The 18,665-nt window shown below is 43.2% G+C and overlaps 1 protein-coding gene and 1 pseudogene across 1 annotated transcript; one reads left to right on the top strand and one right to left on the bottom strand.

Annotated features, from left to right (window-relative positions):
- Window positions 1-7,827: 7,827 nt before the first annotated feature.
- On the bottom strand, window positions 7,828-8,850 carry LOC119272766 (NADH-ubiquinone oxidoreductase chain 6-like). The gene has a single exon (XM_037554168.1). It carries the CDS (start codon window positions 8,848-8,850, stop codon window positions 7,828-7,830), a length of 1,023 nt encoding a protein of 340 aa, XP_037410065.1.
- A 624-nt stretch (window positions 8,851-9,474) lies between these two features.
- On the top strand, window positions 9,475-18,665 carry LOC119272767 (annotated as a pseudogene).

An 18,665-nucleotide genomic window follows, 5' to 3' on the forward strand; every position in this document is an offset into this window, starting at 1 on the left:
GACCAAAGAAACCAAAAAGCATACCTTTCCTTTAATGGAGTATCTTGGGTATGGTACTCCCTCTTTATCAGCTCGATGTTCAATCAGCATTCCTTCACGGGGATCTTGACCGGATGTAAGTCAAGATTGCTATTATCTTTTTAAAGAACATAAACTTCAAAGCTTCTAGTCTGTCCCAACTCTTTCAAGCCGCTCTCCCAGTCAATGTTCAAAGGCATCACCATACCTTAGCACTTTTGACCTTGAGAAATGCTTTTCTGACTTCTTCTCCACACCTTTCTTTAACAATTCAGTTAAAGGCCTGCTGATAGCTCCATACCCCGGTACAAACCTCCTGTAATAACCCCTCCAACCCTCGGAGTTCTCTGACATTGGCTGGTTCTGGCCAAGCTGTCATGCCCTCTACCTTGTTTGTATCAGTAGATACCCCAATTTCATAAATAATGTATTTCCTTTATGAAATTTGGCTCACCCACAAAAAGTTTATTCTGCCGGAACACTTCCTCTAGCAACTTGAGATGCTCCACCATGGTAGAACTGTACACTAGAATGTCATCGAAAAAGACCAATACCCCTTTCCAACATATCTCTTTTAAAAACACTATTCATGAGTTGTTGAAAGGTTGCCGGGGCATCACCTTGAATTCAAAAATCCGGTCCTTCAGGCTGTTTTGTAGATATCCTCTTCCTTTCATTCTTATTTGGTGATAACCAGCCCTTAAATCTATCTTAGTTCACACCTCATCCAAAAGTGCCGGTCTTCTATGATAGGAATGGGGTATTTGGAAAACATAGTTGCTGCATTTAGTTTTCGATAGTCGAAACACATTCTCCAGGTTCCATCTTTCTTCAACACCAGAGCTGCTTTGGGGCTTGTACTGGGCCTGATTACAGCATTTTGCAACAGCTCCTCTACTATCCTTTCAATCTCTGTTTTCTGGGTGATAGCATTTCGTCGGAATACAAATGGTGGCCCACGTTTAGAAAACTTTTTTAGGGTATTCTATTTCAACAGAATAGATCAAACTTTTTATACATTCTATTTCATCTATATAAACTAAACGGCCCACTCAACTTTCTTAATTCATCCAGGAAGTCCTTCCAGGTTTTGGAGGTTACACGGTTTAAGGCTCGGATCGCATAGTTGACTTGATCGCGCCTTTTCCCATATAAAATAAGATCTGCTGCCCGGGAGATGTCTTCATCATCATCCAGGCTAATTCCCTAGCTATTTAGAAGCTCCCTGGCTTTAGATTCCAATATATTGTCCCTTTCTTTCGCTGTCTCTATTCTATTGGTGGACGGTCGTAACTCTAATATAGGGCTTTTAAGCATAAAAGTCAGCTGCAATCTAGTTTTTTCACAAAGGCTGGTTGAGGCTCAGACTCAACCATCTGTGCTTTGCAGATGATCTTTTTTTTCAGTGGTGGTGATCTGAATTCTATCCAAGAGCTTACTAGTATCATGACTCATTTTAACAGAGTGTCTGGGCTTTCAGTTAATGCCAAAAAAGTAAGATCTTCTTCAGTGGTATTTCCTTTTCTTTGAAACAAACTATTTTTGAGTGTGTCTTTAATGAAGGGATTTTACTAGTGAAATACATATACCCTCCATTCATTTCCTTTTCTTTCCAGGCTAGCTCCCTCTGTAGCCGGTGGTTGATGTAGATGAGTATGGGAAGACAATGGTAGTTTCATTCTAGGTCCCACTAATTATTGAATACTTGGTTTGAGTTTTTTTTTGGATCCATGCAAGCCATTTCCAGTTGAAGTCATAAGGTACCATCCTGTTCCAGCCAGGAAGACAGCTCTATCTCACAAGTTAGCTGGATCTTTTATTTAAGCCAAAGGCTAGAAAACCTATTTCAAATGAGTTTGGGCTCCGTTAAGTTATCCTCATTTCCTGAGATAAGCGCAGTTCAACAAAACTAAAAGCTAGATATATCGTTGTAAAGTAGAGCTAGACTGCATGATTGGATTGTATAGAAGGATAAGAAGGATTTAAAAATGCCTTCTTTTTTTTCTTAAAATGAAAGAAGAAAGAGAGTGGGACGGGATGAAAGTAAACGCAAAGAGCTGATTCGATCAAAGAACCTCGCAGCTTTAGTGCAACAAGCCGATCGAAAGCACTCATCTTTATCAACGAAATGCTTTTTTGTCTCTTCCTCACTAAACGCCCGCTTCCTGGCTCCTCCCTCTTTGCCTAGCGGTTAAGTAGATAGTAGGTCCCCCCTGGCCCCGCAACCAAGAGTCACTCGTCGAAAGCTGACCAAGAAGACAATTACTGCTATTTCAAGAAAGCATGGTTGGAGTTCTTCTATTGACGAAGGGAAGAGGACGGTCTTACTTTTCAGAGATACCTGACTTATTAGTGGACTGGTCATGTCATAGCGGAAGGTCAGAGGTGGGAAACAAGGAAACAGAGGAAATGCTTACTGGGACATAGCCTTCGGTACGAGTTGAAGGGAAGAGGTTTGATTGCTAATAAAATGAGTGGAAGAGCTGCTCGGTTAAAGGCATTCTCTCAAGTAGCAAAGGCAAGACGGAAAAGCAGGAATGAAGGTTGCTAGGTACCGCTCCGTGGTAACATCTATCGATTCCGCTATCGGGAAAGTCTGGCAAGGGAAATATCTGGCTGAGGAATTAGAGGAACTTTGGTAGCACTCAGGGACGGAATCAATCAAAGAACTTAAGAAATTGCCCATACCGACAGCAGCTCCCACTTTAGAAAAAACCCTATCTCATCAGGCAGATATACCTGACCCTTTTTTAGCTAGTTTCGGGAAAGCGGTAAGTTAAGTAAGTCAAGCCCTTCTAAGCGAAGAATAGCAGAGAGAAATGGGCAATTGAAGCGTCTTTCTGTCTATCGACGGCAGAGTCTATTGATCCTCCACAATCCGGTAATGCTTTTTCTCAATTCAATGCGGAGCGATATCAATGTACTACCTTTCCTTTATCTCAATTCAAGTCAAGGCAGGCTATCTTTGTTATCAAGAAACAAAGCTGTCTCTAGTGATTGATCCGTTTGCTCTCGCCCTTCGGCTTTGTGGTCATTCAAGGTCCTTGGATTTTGTGCTCAATCTAGTTGGAGCAAAAGTCCATGTGGATAGAATAAAAACCGTTTTTATCTGGGAAGAGCGCCTTTGGAAACCCACTGCTGAAGCCGAATAGGCAGTTAAAGCTGGAATGATGGGGGGCAATCCTGCAGTATGGCTTTAGTGCATAGATTCTCAGGCAGGCTCATCGACTGGTGGAGGAGGGACACTTTACTTATTATCAGAATAGAAAAGAGCTGTATGTATACTTTAGGAAGGGGGATCAAACTAGTTATGTTGACAGACATGAACTCCTATAGAAGCAGATGTTCGAGGTCTGGTCCAAAGATACCATGCTTGCTTAAGCTAATGCATAGGTTCAAGCGAAAGAACACTTATTCACAGCAATATCTAGACCTGATGAAGATGACTGCTAGTCAAATACCTAAATCCTTTGGAATTCATTAGTAAACTCTTTTCAGAGTCATTAAAAATGAGCAACACCACGTAGGGCAGCATCCACATGAACTAGCCTCTTCCTTAGCAAGTCAGTGGGAGAACGCCATCGGTCAAGAGAAATGGAATCCGTTGTTAAGTGGGTACCGGACCCGGTAGAATTGGCATCACTTCCTTCACTCCACAGAGGACTCGGGATAAGATCGTTCCCAAGAAGAAGGAAAAGCTTTCGAACTAGGAGTCAGAACGAACTCATGAAGCTATCCTTCTTCTATTGCTACTTTCAAAGAGAGAGAATAGGTCGTACGAAAGGGGACCCACCTTGAGAAGGGTGTCCCATTGCGGAGTAGTTAAACGAGTATTTTGGTATACCACTTGTGCACCTAAACCTATGCTTAAGCTTACTAGAACTTCACCTCAAGTTCATTAACATCAATGCATCTCATCTTCTTGAACCTATTCTATGGATAAATGGGCACCATCTGTCTCCTAAGGGCAACTATCCATCCTTTTTCTTTCAAGAATGCGGGTACCGTAGTAGCAAAGCAAGTGAAATATGCCAAAGGGAACCGCTCGGATATAGACGGCAAGGAAAAACGTCGGCTAAAGAACAGAACTATTATATTGTATAGATGGCCCCGAAAGAAAGTGGATATGTGAGTGGAGGCCACCCATCCCTTTCTGATGAAACCTTTGTTGCCCTAGCTTGAATTGAAGGTTTGGCTAAGGATGGGGATCCGGTGTCTTCATCTATACCATCAGAGAAGAAGGATTGCCAAGAATGGACGAAGGTGTGATTCTAGGAAATCTAGATTTGAAAGAAGGAAGCACCCGAGGAGCAATCAAACGGACATTTCTACGAGTGAACTCGCTAAAGCTGAAGATCCACCATCCAATTTAGGCATTAGGCAGAACTCTCTCAATCCAGGAACTAGCTCCTATCTTGATGATTCCATTTCTCTTTTTTAGAGTTAGCTTCTTTCCTATGGTAAAGAGTACTCTTGTTTCCTAGTCGAGGGATAATCAAGTCATTTCGAAAGGGGATTTATCCGTTCCCCTAGCCATCGAGCAACTGCGAGAAACACCGCGCCCGTGCCCCCGTCGCTCACCGGAGCAGCCGTGCGTGGTGTACCAATTTTTTATCTGGTGGATCTTGTCTGTTCTTTCGAAAGTGTTTCTACAAACGAGTGAGGTAAGCCCATCTCGGTCGAATAATTCGTATCTTTAGACCATTCAGAGCCGTTTTCATTAAGTGTTGGGATTTAGTTTGTTGTCATTACCCTCAACTTCATTGCCGTCCACCTCTTGCCGTGTTATTGGCTAGAGAAAGACAACCGATTGTACTACTACAGTGTTGAGTACCCTAGTTGCTCCGCGGGTGATTATGCCCTAAATTCTCAGGAGTGGTGGAATGGATTGCTCCTATCTAGGGTTTCCTAGCTTGCTTTCCTAGATTTAGCTTTATCTATCTTTCTGAGATGACCAACTGCTCTTTCTTGCCAATCTACTTTAGATTTATTAATACTTTCATTGCGGGACCTATCCCCGAACAACCATTGCTTTTCTTCCGCGATTTCTTTAGTTTCTTCTTGATTTGATTGAAGTTTAGGGAATTGGATGGACTGGTGTCTTTGGATATTATCCGTCCTACTTATGATCTTCCAATTGAACACACTAGTATTTTATGGATTCTTTCCCCGGTAGTGTAGTCATCTCCAAAAGGGATGATACATATTTATCTGTCCTAGGATGCACCGTTCGTGATAAGCTTATCCGCTCCTTTCGCCGGTAGTGTGAATCTTCTCGAAAGTGCACAGCATAGTCCAGTCAGTGTAGCCAGGGCATCATGAACGGATTCCTCAAGAGGAAGGTAGGGCCATATCTATCCATGAAGAAAGACCTGGTAAACAATTATGCTACTTGACCAATGGATAAAGTATAGATCTCATGGCTGGCTACTATTCAACCCTGGCATTGGGGATCAGGAACGGGGTAAAGTACGGACTTTGGCTAAGGATGGGGATCCGGTTGTGCCGTGCCGGCCCCGGGAATCGGCGAACTACGCTACACAGTCAGATACCTAACCGAACGGATAAGGGAAAGCCCGCTATATTATATATAGTAATCACCTGCCAAAAGGAAAGCCTGACCGATAATAATAATAATAGGTCTATGCGCCAAACAAGCAATGGTATATTAGAGATAGTAAGGAGTTGTATACACGGGGGTATGCATTCATGTCACGCTTTCTGTGTGATAAGAGGTTGCTAGCTAGCAAGTATAGAAACAGGAGATATGCGTAGTTAACAGAAGCAAGGGAATATGCATGAGTTGATTTGAGAGTTTTTTTTTAGTTGCCACCGAAAAAGCAATTTCATCTCAAGGGAAAATGCATTGCATTTTCAAGGGATTGCCAAGCTAGGCTAGGGATCGTCCGTGGGTATCAGGAATATCGTATTTATCTCTTCTAATCTAGATCCCACTTCCCTCCACTTCTTGCCTCACGCCCGTCCTGACTCCACATTAACGACTGTCCTTCCACCCAATTCCCCGCACCCTTGCATCACATCTCCAACCCCTGCCTCCACGCGATCTTCCACAATCGTACCCCCCACCTCTGAAGCTTGCCCCCGACGAAACTGTCTGCACCTACAGGCCCGCGCTTACATCATTGGCATCGCATGATTAAACATCAGCACGCGCACTTCCCTCCATTTTTGATGCCGACAGGGGGCTGCTAGGGGGTGTAAAGTTTCATTTCGGTTGTGTCAGACGACATGCAGGGGGCAATGGCTGCCAACGGAATCTATAATAATTCGATACTAGGTCAACTGTACCATCGGACTTGTAAGAACATGTAAAATGTACCACACGAGGTTGTACCAGCTGTGTGCAGTCCTCTGGACGGGTTAAGTGTCCTGCATAGATCTTCCCCTCTCTCCCAAAGAAGAGATGTTCGCTTCATAGCCTTCTCTTCCGAGATAAACCCTACAAAGGATCCTAATTGTGCTAGCCTTTCATGGACTCTTCTTGGATTTCCTTTCAGCTGCGCCCAGCACCTCTCTAGTTTCTCTACGAGATGGAGATGGCTCATTCTCTAGTTTTCCTACGAGATATAAGTAAGTTTCTATCGTACTTTGAAGTTCAGGAAGGAGTTATTAATTAAGACGAAGAAGAACTGGGTGGGGATATGCCTTTCCCATAACAATAGAAAGAATCCAAGCCAATATACACTACACTATCACTATAGAGTTTTCGCCTACCTATGAAAAGTGAGATGAGAGCTTTGTGCTAATAATTTATTATAAAGGTGTACCTATCGACCCCAGGTAATTAATGCCCTATCCTTCTACTTAAAAGACGTTACGTTAGACTTGATCAACTGTTAATACCAATCCGGCAGCAATAACTACTACTAATGCATATTCATATCCCACTAGTAGACTTAGCAGACTGTGACCTAGCCAGTCTATTTGTTGACAACAGACCAGTACTATCCATCAATGCCACAAACACAATAGACGACCTCTATTTCGTGGAAGAACTCCTTCTCATATGATGCAGGGCAATAAGACCAACTGCCCGCCCTACCTAGTGAGAAGAAAGCTTATAAATATAAGCATAAACGAATTCCTAGCCGAGCCCTATACTTACCTGCTTGTACGGTCAATGCCCTAGTAGGCATCAACTTGTTCATAAACTCCAGCCTTATCTATGCTGCTTTACCCGACCCAGGTGACCTACTTTCTCATATGAGAGATTCGGCGGAGTAGTAGGAAGTCCCTGTGGAGAACTAGAAGACAAAGCGAATATAGCGGACCAAGCAATGAATGACCTAGCCTAGGTAGTCCTATGTTTGACCAATGCTGCCTTGTATGTCTTGATCCAAGATTTCTCAACAAAAAAAGACATGGGATTATTGATCAATTTACCATCCTCTTCATCTGAGTGTGCTTCCACTTTATCGTTTGTGGCATGTGCATTATGCAACAAGTAGATTCCTGATAAATGAACCTTCTCCACCCCTTTCCTATCCAACGCGGAGTGGCAGAACTACTCATCTGCAAAGTGGGAAAGCTCCCTCCCTCCTACCTAGGTGTACCTCTTCATTGGAGCAAACCATCCAGCAACTTCTTACATTTAGAATTCCCTTCTAAGCTGGCTATAACCATCCTTATTGACCAGAAAGGAATTGAGAAAGGGGATGCTATAACCAGACCATAGACAGCGTTTCCATATTCACTTTTGAACTTAGGGAAACAGTGAAAGAAGCCCTCATACCCACTCCTCTTTCCCCACTAAACCAACAAGTAGTAGGTTGGTGGGCCTCGGTATCTCTATTTGCTAAGATGGATACCTACACCACTCAATAGTTCCAAATCTTGTTTTTTATCCCATAGGAAAGAAAATGCTTCAAGCAATTTTGTCCTTTCCTCCTCCGTCATACAACGGTCTTCACAACCTTCCACTGGAAGCTTTTCTCTGTTTTCCTCTTCTTTAGCCATTGCTTCTTGAATCATATCTTTGATCTTCTTTAGGGGCAATTTAAACATGTTCGCATCCCGCGGGAAGCGGAAATCCAGAAAGAGAATTTCCTCCGTTTTAAGAACCGAAAGGAGTTTATCCAGATTTGATACCAAACCCGGGAAAAACCCTAAATGTTGTCTTAAAAAATCTATATAAGCAGGGTTACAGGAATCCTGAGATTCCCCTCCCTCCGCTTTGGAGGAGAAGCTTCTTCTATGGCTATGGCCAAAAGGAGAAATAGTCATGTTCATTATATTCCTCCTAGAATCCAAGGCATTTCGTCGGAATACATCATGTCTTTTCACCTTTGTAGTCCTATGCATAGTAAGTACTATAGCCCCAATCATAGCTACTAATAAAATCAGACTAGAAACCAAAAACCAGATGGAATAGTAGGTATAAAGCAAATTGCCCAATGTTTCCAAATTAGTCCAACTTCGTACCTTTCCGGCATAAACCGTATATCTCAGAGAGGTCGTATTTCTGTGGGTTGGTAGTAATGGAATGGTTTCAATATCTAAAATGAAGAACATTTCCCAACAAAAGATCAGTCCAATAATACCACTCACTGGTAAATAGCACAATACTTCTTCGTGAATCTCCGCTATTTGAATATTGAACATCATAAGCACGAATAGGAATGAAACGGCAATAGCTCCTATATGAACTACTGGGGAGATCATAGCGGAGAAGTCGAGACCTAACAAAATAAGTAAACCAGAAGTGTCGCAAAAGACTAGGATGGGAAACAAAACGGAATGTACCGGATTTTTAGCACGTACAACCATCAAACCAGAGACCAAAGCAGGGCTCGACAAAACAGAAAGTATCATGGTATGTCATCCTCCCTTGAAATGCAACTTGAATGCTCGAGCAAGAAGACGCATTCAAGTCGATCTATTACAACCAGCGCGGTTGTTCGTATTTCATTTTCTTCTTCCAAGCCGATGCTCTTCTTATAAAAGAAAGCCTCACTGAATTACTTACTGAATCTCTTCTTTCTCTCGGCGCCGAGAATTTTTTACGTGTCCGGGTCGATCAGAGGTTCGGCTTGCTTCTCCCCGACCCTCGCCTATGAAATGGATAACCCTTGCTGCCATAGCAGTAGGATTTTAAGGGCTTCTGTTGAAGCGGAATAGGAGGAAGCCATGCATTCTTTCAAGAATCTCCAACCCCCCCCCTTTACCTTCTCTTTCTATTCTATAAAAAGGCGAACATCTAATCTAGGCCCGGTCGCCTTTCTATGAAGGCGAGCAGCCCAGCCCCCTTGTTGAAATTTGGATATTAAGGAAGCCGTATTTCACAATAGCAGCTCCGAGAAGCTGGGCTTAGGGTGCGCCTCCTGCGGTCGTTTCAGTGACTCAATTGGCTGGCTTCCCTCAGCTCAGACTGGTGTCGCCACCTCTCCCAGGACCGGAATGATTATCCCCGCCCGATGGGTCTACATTCATCCCTGAATGTCGTCGGGTACTCTTCACTTCCCCGCCATTCTTGTAACTGTCACTTGTAATCCGCGCAGGTGTGTCCGCACCCCCTAGAGTGGACGAGAAAGAAAGGATTTTTTCTTGGAGCAACCCCCCCCCCCAGGTTCCAGACCCAGGAGTTCACTTTCCCGTATGAGCATTCGGTGCATATATAAGTCAGTGGAAGAGTCAAAGGGTCACCACTACTAAGGATCTCCCCCCTTATCTTAGAAGGGTCGTCTGAGGGTTCGCCGCGGTTCATTGTTGTGCTTACACACTAGGCTACCCTTCTCCTAAAGCTCCGCGGGACCACCTATCACTAGTCTTCGGCCGGAGGGGTTTATTGCACAAAAAGGCCGGGATGCGGGCTCCCGCAGAGGAAAGCCCAACGAATGTCAGATGTAAAGCCCCGCACCTCATTAAGATCATATTGGCATACTCTCCTAAAAAAAGAGCAGACCCCATTGAAGACGGGAGTGAGGTACAACAAGGCCATTTCCGTCCACCTTCTCACGGAGCCGTACGTGGACGTTACCGCTCATACAACTCCCAGCCAGCAAGCAGTTAGCTTTCCTCTAGAAGTCATGGAAGTGTGGATAAATCGACAGAAGGTTTTATTTCTTAAAAAATTGCCCTAACCGTCCTAAATATGGACGGAGAGCGGTCTTGAGTTTTTCGGGGTCCTCGAGATCGCATTTTAGGTAAGGTAGAGACGCTAGGGAGTCTGTGGGCTTCCCTTGGCATTTCAAGATGGCCTCTATCGTCTTTTCGAGAGCCTCCCATTTGCCCGTCAAGGGGCATTTGTCATCCAGAGACAAAAGCAGTCCCACACGAAACTGGGAATTTTCCCCAATGGACGTAACCAGCTCTGCTTTCGCGGTCTCAAAAGGAGAAGCCCCGAACGCTTGAAGTTGCTTTTTTCTCTTTATTCCTTCTAAGCGAGCCTCTAAAGACTCTACTCCTACTTTAAACTTAGAGTCCGATTCTTCCAATTCTTCCAAAGACAAAGTAGAACTTCGTTTTGAGGAGTTTCCCCCCGTTCGCCGCCGTCCAGCCGGCGGCTACTCTGGGATGGATCGAGGTTTAGGCCAGGGGGCTTGCTCCCTTTCTTCTGGAGCTAAGGAAGGACCTGTGGGTGGCGTTTCCGATAAAGGGGGAATCTCAAGGAGGGTCTCCAGACCTTCGAAGTGCCCCACCACCAGGGTTGGCGTTGTGTCGATGACCCCCTCTGGCTCCGGGCTAGAGGTAATTTCGATGATCTCCCCGGCCCTTTGTTCCTTGTCACCATCGCAATAACAATAAGGAGACGCGGTGACATCGTCATCCAGAAGGAAAAAGAAAACCCCAAAGGTACCGAATGGAATTCTACTTGTTGGGCTTGGATTCGTTTCATTTATCAAAAATCGAAATAATAAATAACAACCCATAAATAAAAGAGAAATTACGATAACAAATCTAAAGTGAAGCCAATCGCTTATAAAAATAAAATGGTCTCCTTTTAAAAGGAACTGGCCAATTCACTTCGAAAAACTACGTTCTAACTTGAGCAGAAAAATTGGTGGCATTTGACATCTAAAGTTTCACCACCCCTACTACTGCCTTAAATCCTGCTTTGGTGAGCTTTCCCCAAGGTGACACCGAAGGTCTACCTCCTTTCATGCACCCCTCACCTCCTCCATGAGGATGATCCACTGGATTCATTGCAACATCATGAACAATGGGGCATCTGCCTAAGCACTGGCACCCCCACCACGCTTACGGCTCTATACCTACTAGACCTGTATTCGGTAAAGCTTTATTTCTATATGCTAATTCTCATGCAGTTCATATTGTCGATATAAGTATAATTGCCTCAATAAATAGATAAGAATTCCTTCCTTTACCGGTAAATGAATAGGAATCAGGTTAATAAAACCAGAACTGTTTCCGCCTTCCTCTCGAACTGAGCTATTTCTCTGAAATATACAGTTTCACATCATTACAGGAAATCCTATACCTGTGTATTACCACCCGGTATGGAGCCATCGTCGTCTTCGGCGTAGCGTGAAGACCTTCCCACGGTCTTCGAGTCGTTCTTGACTGGCTAGCAAGCACCAGTGGAATTTAACCACCTTGTGGTTGGGACACCGCCTTCTTCTCTAGAATCACGCAAGTGGTACCGCTCCCCACGGTAAGGAGAAAGACCTTAAGGCATAAACGTAGAGCCTGAGTCCACAAGATAGTATTTTCTCGGTGATGATAGTGGCCATTTTCCGGTTCAGTGGCTGTATCCAGAAAGATTCTAGAGTCATTTGTCGTACCCTCCCAACCAACCATCACATATGTGAAACTCATGTGAAAATAAAAAGCACACAAACTCTTCTGTGTTGGCGAAACTCGTTTTCCACGATAACATATTTGGTTTGCTGTTGGAACTCGAGCAGAAATGTGTGTCCCAGCTCCAATGCTATTCTAGAAATGCAAAAAATAGAATAATAGATGAATTAGAAAACTCAACTGTTCTTTGTGATTCGATACCGCTTGAACTAACTGGCCCAATTCTTGGTAGGTACTTATTAGGGGGAGGGCCAACCACCGAATGAACAACGATCTCCCGGTCCCACTTGATTCCTGGGGAATTTAGGGAACCCTGCGGACTTGACTCTTTTAAGAGGAAGAAATTCGAAGTGAAATATCTAGAATATGCTTTACACTCCATTTTCACACAGGTATGCCCCCCTACCTTTCTGTAGATTGATGCACTAATAAGACTCCAAATCCTTGGTTTGAGCATCCCTTTCTTTTGTAACCTCTCTTAGGAACTTCAAACGGAACAAGGCTAGGATCCTAATCTCTATTCCTTCCTCCTTGGCGTCAGATAACTCCAATAAAGCATGACTGAAGTAGATATAAAACGTGTCGAAGAGCAATAGACTCTTTTTTATAGAGCTTATCATTGTCATTGATTGACCAGCATGACTTATGGATTGCATTTTATACTGTGCTATTTGAATAGCGAGATTCTTGAAAGGCGGAGGAAATAGACTTTCTTGCTCCTGCATCATTCTTGCTAAGGGCATCTAAGGAACTAATCAAAGGTTACGAAAGAGAAGGCTTGAAAAGGAGCTTACTTTTCCCGCTAATGCTACTTCCGCTATCTCGTAAGGAGGATACGACTCATAAACCTCCCTTGGTATTTGGGTAGGGAGAAAGATAATTAATTAGACTGAGTGAAGAATGTATACAACTACTGCTCAAAAGGCAATAAGAAGCACGCACTCCTACTAGACATGGAAGGAGTAAACCTAAAATATGCTTTCTTCCCTTATGTTGAATCGACTTCCTTGTCTCTTTCTAGAAAGTCAGCAGCTGGCCCAAGGTGACCTACTGGGAAATGAAAAAACAATTGGTTTAATCAAGTACTTATAAGCCGAACGGAGTTCTCTCTCATATTGTTATGTTTACCTGGAATGCCATAAGCCTGCTCTCAAGGAACAACTCGAATCACTGCTGACGCGGGACTTGCTTTCGCACGGGGAGTTGGATAAATTACCCTCTTGTGGGTATGGCGATAGATAGCAATAGCAACGGATTGATTATGATTATGATTAAGTAGACTGACTGTTGGATGAGCTCCAAAAGGTGGTGAGCCTGATGAGTCAACCAAAGGGAGTGGGCCCTTTAAACCCCTAGGGCGTAAGCATTTCTGCCTATCCAAAATAAGAGGTCAAGTCAATCTTGAATGCGGTTAGTACCTATTAGTATTAGATACATAATCCTATTTGCTTTGAGCGCCCCTATCCTCTATTCTCTCTATCTATAGATGGAGAAATACATGCTCGATATGAATTGGGACAAAGAAGAAAGTCAAAAGCAGGAGGTAGGTCCGTGGTTTCAAGTTGAGTAGTGAGTGGTTCCTTGAGGGGAGTCGGCAGAAACCTTTACTCATTTGATTTCCTCCCAAAAGAAGGAGGGGTTTTCCTGTGGTAGGCGCCAAGAAAGATACCATGAAATTAGGCACCAGGTACTATCCATCACACTTAGAGTTGGTATTTATTGTTTGATTCGAATCCCTGCTTACCAAACAGTTGTCATAACAGATTTGAATGACAATATCCAATTATGAAATGGCTAGAGGAGGCACAGAGATAAGACAGAACTGATGGTAAGGTAAATCAAAGGTTTTCATTTACCTTATCATCGTCATAACTTTCTTATCTATTTGTGTATGCTATTAGAAAGGGAAATTTGATACAACCAACACGCAAAACCTTCCGTCTTTCCTACGAAAACAACTTCCGCCTGGATAGAATAGTTAGCCAACATGAATTCCTGCTTATTGTCCTTCCTACCCATAAGTCAGAGCAAGGCCGAAGTAGAGCATAGAGCTTAGAAGTAGGATCTAGTAATTGGTTCTGCTCAGCAGATGCAAAAAAATAGGTGTTTTTGGGGTGAGTCCTTGCCAAGTGGCTTTTGATGACGGCGTCGTCAACGTACACTTCTGCATTACGACCCAACTGAGACCTGAGGATGAGGCTCATTAGGCGCTTCAATGTGGCGCCGGCATTTATCAAACCGAAGGGCATCCGCTTGTAGCAGAAGGAAGGGGCGATAAAACTAGTTTTTTCTTTGTCTTCCTCAGCCATATAGACTTGCTGATACCCAGAGTAGGCGTCGAGGAAGCTCAACATCTCGCACCCTGCGGTGGAGTCGACCAGTTTAGTCCTTGTACTTCAGTGGAACCAAATTCCAGTATATGGATTGCAAACCTTTTCTGCTTTGGGTCTTAAATGAATGAAAGGGTGGGTTAAAAAACCATGGCCAGCCCCCCTCAAGAAATCTCGCCCGTAGGTTACTGATGGGATGCTAGCTGCTGGTATATAGGAAAAACGTGGTGCAGAGCACGAACAAGATGTGCTAACACATATCCCTTATATTTATTGGTTCTACAGAAGATGTATGATAAAGAGCTGGCATTAAGTCATGCAACGCGCTCAGGCTTTATAAGAGGAAAGACTCTCGCCAGTAAAGATTGAACGTATGGCGCTTGCTTACAAGACTGCTACTGAAAAAGGCTACCTCTTCAAACTGTTGAATGCCCTATTCCATCTATCTTTCCCTAAAAAAGCGTATACTTTTGTTCTATAAGCAAATAAAGCATACTTCTTTTGCGGATCAAGCAGTCTTCTACCTTGGTGGGTAGCGGAGAATCAAATCAATATCGGAGTATTGCTCTAGCTGCTGCTGAATTAACCTGGATTCAATCGTGACTCTCTGAACTAGGTTGTACTTCGTCTTCCCCTCTGGACCTCGAAAATGGAAAAAAGTTACCGGTGCGTAATTGAAGATTCGGTGAAAACTAGTCGACCTTTCATCACAAATTGAAGCAGAGGTTGTTAGTTGAAAATCCATTTGCAGATCCTGTTGTTGAGGTAGAACCAGCTTCACCAATAGCATAGACTCTATCAGTCGAAGAGATCAGCAGGTATGAGGATAACAGAGACAGAGATAAAGGCTTCGTCAGCAGAGATGAGAGCGGGGCCCTTTTGAAAATCAGAAATAAAAGGGGCGATCAACGAATTGACCAGGTGTAAGAAGAGGGAACTGGAGCAGAGCAATATGTAGCATACTTTTCCGTTCGAGACCCGTATCTAGACCCTTGTGATCGATAGCCGAACCCATGCTGACGGCACCGAAATCCTGCCCCTCCCGCGGAACTAGTACCACCAATAGATAGGCCCGTCCCTTCTTGGGCAACCCTGAAAGTATCTTCTTGTACGGAGTGAAACAAGACAAACTACTCGCGGGACCCACTTAAGATCTCTTTCTTTAGTTTTCTGCTTTATTCCTTTCTTAGAAAAAAGTAGCTTCCCTTATTAGTAGCGCTAGTATCTTTTCATAATGATGACTTTTTTCAGAGCTTCCTAGATTTTGAGAAGCTGAGGCATTGCTGGCTGGGGGGAAATTTGATCGAAACTAATAACAACTAGTCATGATTAGGGACAAAGCTCAGCTAGTATACGTAATGTGTTCAAGGCACATTTCCTCCAACAACTAGACTAAAGAAAATAAGGGCGGAAGGATTTACTTAAACATTGTTGCATGAGTGGCTTCTAAATGAGTGGTTGATGATTCACTTTCTGATTATTACCCGCTAGCTATTGAAGCGGCAGTGTGACGTCGGCCCACTGCGGAATGGGTGCCACCTAACTATGATTCGGTGAAGGTTCCACCTTCCTTCCACAGATATAGTTATAGTAGTTCCACTCGATGTGGATCGTGCCCATGCTTGCTCAGCTCCAGGATCAGGCTTCTAAACCTATTTTCAATAAATAAGTCATCTGGTCTATGTTGTTGGAGTTCCGCATGACGCCTTAATCCCACCTCTGTGTCTAAGGAATAGCCTTTTCTTCTTTTCTTTATTGTTCATGGGAACATGTAAGATTAGCAATCGAAATTTAGCTACGGCCATCCCTTCCTCAAGCAAACAACGCGAGACTTAGTTAACAAAACAGGAACTCCATCCCTTGACACTAATTTCTGATACAGAAGTGGAATCGAAAAAATGCGGGAAAATGCACATTCAATATTGAGAAAATGTTGCGTAACTGCCCTTGCCTCAAGGTCTTGAGAAACCAGAAACTAGTGTTCGATGGCCCAACAAATCCTATTGGTTTTCACAGGGGATGTCATTTTTACAAGCTTTCGCATGCTGAGCGTGACTATGGATTTTATATAGTTATGGAATAACCTTCTTATCTGCGAGTTCTTCGGCCAAAGACTCCTGATATCGCTTGTTGGGCCCTTGATTCCGAAGTACCAGTACCGAAGGCAGACTTGAATGCATTAGGTTGGGAAGCGGCCTAGAAGGTGCTTAAAGATAGGTGACAGTTGTGAAAGTTTAGTCGACTTGTCGGCAGCAACTGACCTTTCTTTCATCAAAAGTAGGAATGAAAGCTGGCATGCAGATAAGGAAATCTCTTTTCTTCTCTTCTACTCGGCTATGGACCTTCTAAAAGGATAAGCAATAAATACAAAAGTGCTAGGTTTGGATTTGAGTGAGATCCCGTATCGGTAGCTTCAGATATCCCCTCAGACTGGAATGAGAATTTCAATAGATTTCTTTGATTTAAAGCATAGTTGCAGGTAGGTTATGCTCCTTTGCTTCATCCCTATAGTCTAAGGATTGCCAATCAAACAGTAGCAGTAGACTAGCCATATTCATCTTCTACAGTCTCCTGTTTCCCCCTACTTAAAATGGTAAGCCTGCGCGGCAGAAAAAAAGGCGCTCTAATCGTACTCGAGCCCTTAATCCCCCAATAGGGCTTACTTACCCAAGTCAATTCTTTCCTTCCTGTGCGAAAGCAAGGCCTATTTCTCGACTTTACTTGAATGCCATTTACTGAGCTATCTTCTTTTTTCTTCTTCTGGCGAAAGCACATTTTATTATTTTACGGAAGCAAGACGAAAGGTCATTTCGCCAATCTGGGGAATAACAGTTAAAGCAATCAATCGGAGAAGCCCCCCCTAGTATTGAGAATGAAAAAGTGGATTCATTCCCCAGGCGTGTGTGTGTGCTTTCCACGGGCCTGATCTCGATTTCTTCTTAAGCTGTTATGTCCTCCGAAGTGAAGTGGATTGGTCGGAAGCTAGACTCCAACAGCATCGATACTCAAATAACCGGCTCTGATACATGGCTTAGAACCTTCAATCTTTAGCCATTATTCCCAGTTTAGGTGGTTAGGTACCAAAAGTTATAAATAGGCCCAATTTCTCCTTTTATACTAGATTTCCTTAACAAGGGCATCCAATTCTTGAAACAAGTCACGCTCCCTTCTCTTTCCACTTTCACTTTCATGCCCAGTTCTTTTTCGACTTGGCAATCGTAGCAATTTATGTAAAGCCTCCTGATCCGGAGAAACATGCTCGATACATTCTAGTGAACTACGAAGAGAAGCTAGAACGGTGGAAGCCTGAATCCAGTGAGTGCCCATTCTTAATAAACTTCGGAATAGTAGCTCCTATGGTTTCTAGAGCGAGTGAATGAAACGCTATCTTCATATGAGCGGAGATAGAGAGCTATGTCAAATCAATAAGTGAGATGCTGTGGGCGAGGAATCTTCTGTCACAATAGAGGTCTTCTTTTCGAATTTAAGTGGGACTAGCTTCTTCCTCAATTGATATTACTGACAATCTAGCAATTCCATCCTTTAGAAGAAGATAAGTAAACCATTTCTTTGAATTGCATGATTGAGTGATGGATGCGGACAATCACAAGCCTACTTTGTTTATAGAAAAGAGTGTATAACCCCCGATCCCTACCTGTTGTAGAGAATCTATCGTCTAAACTCTTCTGTGCCATTTGCCGCCTAATACACTATTTTAGTATAATGTTGTTTGCTGGTGCATATCTCTTGATTGACTATTTATTGGTTATTAAGCATTAGTGAGCTGACCTATGTACAAGTTCTGAGTCAACCCCCAGATCTGTATCTCCTTGCCTTGTAATCTCTCATTCATCTATTTATGTGCATGCTTTAGCGAAGTCTCCAGCCCCATAAATATTAGTTAATGTGTGATGCGTAAATCAATAACTAAAACTAAAGTGTCGATCATCCCATGCTACGACAGGATTTTTCAACAACATGACATATTGAGAAAAAGCTATGTTAGAGCCGCCATTTCTTTACGGTTACATTAGTGTGGATTGTTCTTCTGATTCTTATAGGCCTGGCACCCTAGCTTCGATAGATTTATTTGATTTTGCAAGCTATGGCACAGGAATGTGATATGGGTCGTATCCCGCACCTCCCTTGATTCCGTGGGAAATCCATCCAAAAAAGCACGAGTTGGATCGGCGTAAGGAACAAGACGAACGTGGTATTATCTCTATTAGGACGGTTATGAGGCTCTGCTCTCTTTTTTCTTTATTCAATATCTATTCTTTGTTTCTTATATTCCGCTAATTGTTATCTTGAATGTATCTTTATGCTTAATAGATAACTGGTGATGCTAGAGCTGTCGAGAAGGCATTGTTTTCAGTATCAACCATCATCTACAAATGCCCATCAAAAGAGACCATTTTTCTTGAAACTTTTGTCCCTCCAAGCATTGTACATCCTTCAAAGCTTCTTGTCTATCCTGTTAGTAACTTCTACTCAGTGTCAAATGCAGCTATACCTTATGGAATGGACATCCAAATCTAG

This window comes from Triticum dicoccoides, chromosome 3A (assembly GCF_002162155.2).
Source record: "Triticum dicoccoides isolate Atlit2015 ecotype Zavitan chromosome 3A, WEW_v2.0, whole genome shotgun sequence".
NCBI lineage: Eukaryota > Viridiplantae > Streptophyta > Magnoliopsida > Poales > Poaceae > Triticum > Triticum dicoccoides.

Coding starts and splice junctions, on each gene's coding strand:
- LOC119272766 (XM_037554168.1), bottom strand. CDS start 8,850: ATGATACTTTCTGTTTTGTCGAGCCCTGCTTTGGTCTCTGGTTTGATG.